The sequence below is a fragment of the Microtus ochrogaster genome, chromosome 8 (assembly GCF_000317375.1).
Source record: "Microtus ochrogaster isolate Prairie Vole_2 chromosome 8, MicOch1.0, whole genome shotgun sequence".
NCBI lineage: Eukaryota > Metazoa > Chordata > Mammalia > Rodentia > Cricetidae > Microtus > Microtus ochrogaster.
This window is the reverse complement of record NC_022015.1, coordinates 43,745,554-43,751,824: the sequence shown is the minus strand read 5'-3', so window position 1 is coordinate 43,751,824 and position 6,271 is coordinate 43,745,554. Positions and strand designations below refer to the sequence as shown.

The 6,271-nt window shown below is 34.7% G+C and overlaps 1 protein-coding gene across 2 annotated transcripts in view; it reads right to left on the bottom strand.

The window, feature by feature from the left end:
- Lpxn (leupaxin) overlaps nt 1–6,271 on the bottom strand; it is a 38,998-nt gene that overhangs the window by 26,986 nt on the left and 5,741 nt on the right. For both annotated transcript variants that reach the window (XM_026781727.1, XM_026781726.1), the window contains exon 2: nt 4,282–4,439. Coding sequence is in view for 1 of the 2 variants with exons in the window: in XM_026781726.1 (XP_026637527.1) it covers nt 4,282–4,439 (158 nt within the window). In the remaining variant the exon portion in view is untranslated. The remainder of the gene's footprint in view (nt 1–4,281; nt 4,440–6,271) is intronic.

Here is a 6,271-nt window from a genome sequence, read left to right as displayed (position 1 = left end):
AAAAAAAAAAAGAAAGAAAGAAAACAAAAGCTAACTACTCCAGAGCTTATAGCCTATTGGCAAGAAATAGACATAAAAGTTAAACAAAGAGTAGCAAATAAGAATTGTGGATATAGTAGTGGTTATAAATGCAATGATAGAGAAAATCTCACTTAGTAGACAACACTTGAGAAATGACTTACAGGAAGCAAGGAAAGCAATCAGATATCAGGGTAATGTTATCCATGTGCAAAGAATAAATGGGAACAAGGAAGCCTGTGTAGCCTGTGCAGTAAAGCAGGGAAGGGGGCTAGATCTGCAAGTGGTAATCGCACATATATTCAGCTCAAACTGAGATCCTTATAAGGGAAAGGAGGTTTCAGAATTAATAAAAGGAATTAAATTAAAAAAATTAAAATTTTAAAAAAGGGAAAAAAAAAGGAAGGAGGGAAGTAAGGAGGGAGTTAGGAAGAGAGAGAGGGAGACTGTAATCTAGTTCAGAACTCAAGCTCATGTCTCATCTCTTTAGTACTGATATTGCAAATATATGTCTCATAGTTTCCTAATGAAGTAAAACTCCTAGCAAACAACTTGGTTGTATTGTATTGGTCGACATTGATTAGACATCATTCTAATCAAAATCAGAGTGTGGTGGCTCATGCCTTTATGCCTTAACCACAGCACTTGATAAACTGAGGCAAATAGCAAGCTTGTGGCCAGTCTTTAGTGTTTTTTTATTATTATTATTACTTAAACATTGTAAACAGCATAAGAAAACAATTACTCTCAACATATAGTCACTTACTTTAATTGGTAACTTGGCTATAATTGGCTCTAACATTTTGATTTAGGAATTTTCCTTTAAAATGTTAATTTTTTAAAAAACAAAATATGTAGTGCTGTCACTTTTGAATTTGTAATGTTTTCAAAGCTGCATTTTAGGTTTGTGGACTAGAGACTGCTGTTACCTCTACCTTGGGCTTTTCTCTGGGGCATAGTGTAGAGATGTCATCTCTCTAATGCTGATGAAGCTAAACATTCAGGGCACATTCTGCCCTGTGGAACAAGTTCTAAATACTGTTTTCTCTACTAAAATGTGTAAAGACATTCAGGAAAATACCTTTTAATTAATTTTATTAGTACATAAAATAATGGAGTTCACTAGGACATTTTCATACATGAATATTAATGTACTATGATTATATTTGCCTTCCCACCACCCTCCTGTGTCCCCTTCACCCTCCCTCTGGTCAATTCCACTCCACAAATCTGTCTTTTGTCTTTAAATCATGTATAGAATACATCAGTGATATAAATGATGTAAAATGCAGTATTTGTTTTCTTTCCATCCCATTACCTCTCTTGTATTCTTGCCCACCTTCAGGCTTTCTCCCTTCTCCTTTGTCCAAGACAATATTCCCACGTGTCTTTGCTTAGCTACGTCTATTCACAGCATCTTTCTCCATTAATATTCTAATAATACCATGAAGTTGTCTTTATTTGTGATTCTTTTTAACGTATTTTGTAAGGGATGGGTAAGACCAAAATCATTGTCTTCCATTATACTATTACATATTGGTTTATAAATTTATCCAAGAATATAAAGCCAACAATTTATCAAAGTCAAGATGTTTTAGAATCACATTTTCAAATTAAACAATTGAGCCACATGAGCTCTCATCTTTTGGTATAAGCTAGGGGAAAATGGAGCTGCTTCCTTTTCTTAAACTCAATTGAACATGATTGCAGATTGTTAAGAAGCACTCTTTTATTTTATATTGATTGAATAATTTGATTACAGCTCTCCTGCTGATTTTGCACACAGTGCACCTTATGCTTTATGAAATAAGGGTGGGATTATTATAAACCTAGAGAACATTTCCAACACATCAAGAAAATTAATATAGTTGTAGTTAGATGTTGCTTTGAATTTCATATCACTCCTAGAAAAAAAATGACTAGCATGACATTTGCCAGTCTTGATAATTTTGGTTTTAATAGCAGAATGCTATTGTTTGTTTTGATGAAGTCAAGAATTCTGTGCACTCCACAACAAGCTCCAAATTCATTTCTACTCTGTTGGATTTAAACTGGTAAGAACATATTACCATGATGCTGTGTTCTACTAACAGTTTGTTTTTTTATTCTTACCAGAAGATTTTGCTGTCTTCAATAGTTTTTCAACTCACTCTACTGACATTAGTAATGTTGCTTGTTTTATTTTTAACAGGAAAATTAACTTCCAGGGTTTTATTTTGATGCTGTATGTTAAGTGGAAAATAAATCAAAGAGCTGAGAATGCTCTAATTTTCTAACCAACACCTCTAATGACAGTGACTCAAGACTGACATTTTTGATGGTTTTCAAAGACAATCGACCCCTTCCACTTTACTTGTAAGCAGATGAAAATTAAAACTGAAAACAAGCAAAAAAAAATGTTTACAAAAGTGGTTTGCTAGAAGTGGAAATGTGTATTTCACAGTGATCTGCAAATACACTTCCTGCAGCTGTGCATGGATTGTCATCTTCAGAAACGTGCTTCAAAAATTAAGTATTAAATCTAAAGTACATGCTAATTTTTCTTCACCTTTTTTGTGTCTCCTGATATTTAGAAGAACAGTAACAGCTCTACTCCATTCCCACAGTGACTAGAAAACATCAAAACATGTTTTTTTTACAAATTACACAGTCCTCATAACTGCTTTGAGAAAATAAAACCTAATGATTTTGTTTCTGCTCTGTATTAAGCCAAGTGACAAACGAGTAATATTAAGATTTCTTAAGTGCTAGCAAAAATAAAACACTGAGGAATTTACAAATACAAAATGCTTGAATAATGTTTACAATATATTATTTGTGATGACAGAATACTAAATCCTATTTCCTGAACATCAACTTTATGTCACTAACCATGATTCCCTTATTATTTACTGTACCCAGATGTTCCATGTATACATCACATGGACCACAGCAGGATATGATTGGCAGCATACCAAGTGGTCAGCGGATTTCTTCTTCTACCACCTAAACCACAGAAGTTAGCTTATGTTTGTGCTCTCAGACTTCATAGTCATCTCCCTGAATACTGCCATGAAAGGGTGACATTACTGAGGTTTTGTCTGAACAAGATCAGAAAGAGTCATTATTAGTCACCTTTTGGTCATAATCATATTAATATGTTAATGCAAATACTAATAATAAAACTTCAAAAACAACTGAAAATGTTACATCAAAGGAAATTAATGAGAAGTCAGGAAAATAAGCAAAAGCTAAGGTCTATTGCAGGCAAACAAAGATGTGGTCATCCACAAAGATCAGTGCCAACATTGTGGCTTTTACTGCAAATGATAGGAAATCACTGCCATAGTGAGGTACAAGAACATCATGGTCTCTCTTAAGACAAGGTTCTATGAGGCTCCTATGAAATAATAAAGTGCAAGTGTCTATGCAGGAGAATATTAGGATGCTATGGCTATAGTTTAAGACTTCCAGCAAACAAACACTCTCTAGTAAAGAGTCAGATAAGCAGTCTCAAGAGAAGTTGGAAAGTACCTATTCCTGCATTCAAATTCCAGTTCTGGGATACTCATTCTATATGAGTACCCAAGAAGGAATATCAGAATATTATAGTTTATAAATACCAGCTATGAAGAACATCCACTCAGTGTCTCTTATACTAATTGCATTCTCATTTAAGTAAGCATTATTTATAATAAAGGTTTGTGCATGCTGATCCAACGGAAGAGAATACACACCTTAGCAAATACAAACTTGATAGCTTTAACACTTAATCATAAATTAACACACCAGGTTTCTAAGCTTTAAAATAAATCATCTCTGGAGGATTTAGTTTCTTCATGGTGCCTGCTAAGAGCTTCACTATCTAGCTAGATGAAAACTATTTCTGAATCTATTCAGCAGAAAAGAAGATCAATGAATTAACTGCTGTAAGTCACCCCCAAAGATTTGTCTAAACTACCCAGTGATCTTACTGGGTGTGACTCTAGTCACGCTGTAACATGGCAGTTCTGGTAGCCAGGAAACAACATAACAATAACCAGCATGAATGAGGCAATATTATGCTACTGTACCTTTACTAGAAAAAAAAAATTTCAAAGACATATTCTATGGTCATTTTCTCAATTCTCCTCTTTCCAAAAGCAACTATCTTTAAATTAATACTAAACTGATACTTTCTTCTATCCTGAACATATGTGTCTCCTTTAATATAAGTGGGATACAATTAACTTTCAGAAGTGGAATCAAATATTGTCTACAATACTACAAAAGATGAAATGTTACCTTCAAGGGACTTGTGTGACTCTGAGATGACAAGGTTTTTGGACTTTCAGGAAGCTTGCTCTCCTGTTTGGATTGCTGATCTGGGTGACAAGAAACAGGCTTTGCATATGCATCACTGTCCTGGAGGGTAGAACGTTCCAATTCCTCCAATAAGGCATCTATATCACAAGAAACAAAGGGAGCATAATGTAGAATTTGTGAGTCTCCAGAATTATTTTCTTCTTAAATACTCTCTTCTTGTTTTGGATGATAACAATTTGTAAATCCCTCCCTCCTTCCATACCTGACTTCAGGAGTGTGACATGTCCGAGGCAATTACATTAGGGTCTGTTTGATATTTCCTATAACTGCATTCAATTTCATAGACTCTCTACAACTTAACTTCTAGGTATTAGTTTTTAACCAGTTGGGTAAATCACACACACACAAATATGCACACCAAAAAAAAAAACTACTATGTATTTCATATTAGAAAAAATAAGGTTTTTCAAAATATACCAAGAGGCAAACATTCTTTTTCTTTTATACACTCATACAATATATCCCAAGTACAGTAGGGAGACAAAACATTAATCCTGATTTTATTTAGTCTAATATCTCAAAGATTAGCCCAAGAATATAACAACAACCAAAAACTGTTAAGTATTACTGGGTTTTTGGTGGTGGTGGTGGTGGTGGTTTGTTTGTTTGGATGCAACAGGAGAAAGAGGTTGGGGAAACAAAGAGAAACTAAAGCATTGCACAATCAAGGAAGATGTAGCAATCCAAATAATTGAGACTTCTTTTGCAGTTTTCTTGGGAAAATGTCAATAGACTTCATAAGCATTTTGCTAGTACCTTCCTGTTGCAATGTCATTAATCATAACAATTAATGAAAATTAGCCAATGCCAATTACAGTGTATGAAAAGTATTATCCTAACACTTTGAGATGGAGGACATTACTGTTCTCATTTCATATCCAGGAAAGAGAGAGTGTAGCTCTCACAGGCTCTTGAGCACATGAGCAGAACTCCAAGGGGAGCTATGTGAGCGCCCCTCAACAACGTCAATGTTGTAAACTTTTAAGTTGAAGTTGCCATCATCATTAGGTCGTCTAATGCATCCTAAGCACAGCATGTTCTCTGAAGTTCCTTTCTTCATCTACATAATCACGCAATTGGATAGAAGAGTATTTTTCAAGTTGCAAGTCAAGATATATTAGTGTCTTTTTTAGAACTTTAGGGGATTTTAAAAATACATTAGATTTTATAAACTTGCAAAGCACTAGATTGTGGGGTTTCTAGGGACCTGCGTAGTTCTGAAATTCTCATATAAAGAAAATGACCTTAACATGCCATTAAAAAAAACAAACATGTTCTTCATATTTAGAGAGAACGGGGTTTTAATCTGTCTAGTTTTTAAGAGAGGCTGTCATAAAGCAACTTGGCCTGCAAATCACTCAGTGATCTAGGATGGCTTAAATTTATGATCTTCCTGCCTCCACTTCCTGGGTGTTAAGATTATGAGTGTGCCAGCATGAGCAGCTCAAAAGCTGCCTTACCCACACTGTCTTCCCTCTTTACAATGCTGAACCAGGAACTTATGTATACTAGACCAAAGTATGTTAATATGCCACTAAGCCACATCCCCAGATTAAGGATCAGTATTTCTCAATATTATAAGGAAGATGTAATCAGTTTTCACAAAAGAAATATTCTGTAGAACTTTCTCAATCATTTATATCTCAAAATTTTGACCTTTAGTACACTATTTCAGAAATAACCAAACTGAGCAGGGTGGTGGTGGTGAACGCCTTTAATCCCAGCACTTGGAGACAGAGCAGCAGGGAGATCTCTGTGAGTTTGAGGTCAGCCTGGTGTACAAGAAAAACCCTGTCTTGAAGAACCAAAAAAAAAAAAGAAAGAAAGAAGGAAGGAAGGAAGGTAGGAAGGAAAGAAAGAAAGAAAGAAAGAAAGAAAGAAAGAAAGAAAGAAAGAAAAAAAGAAAGAA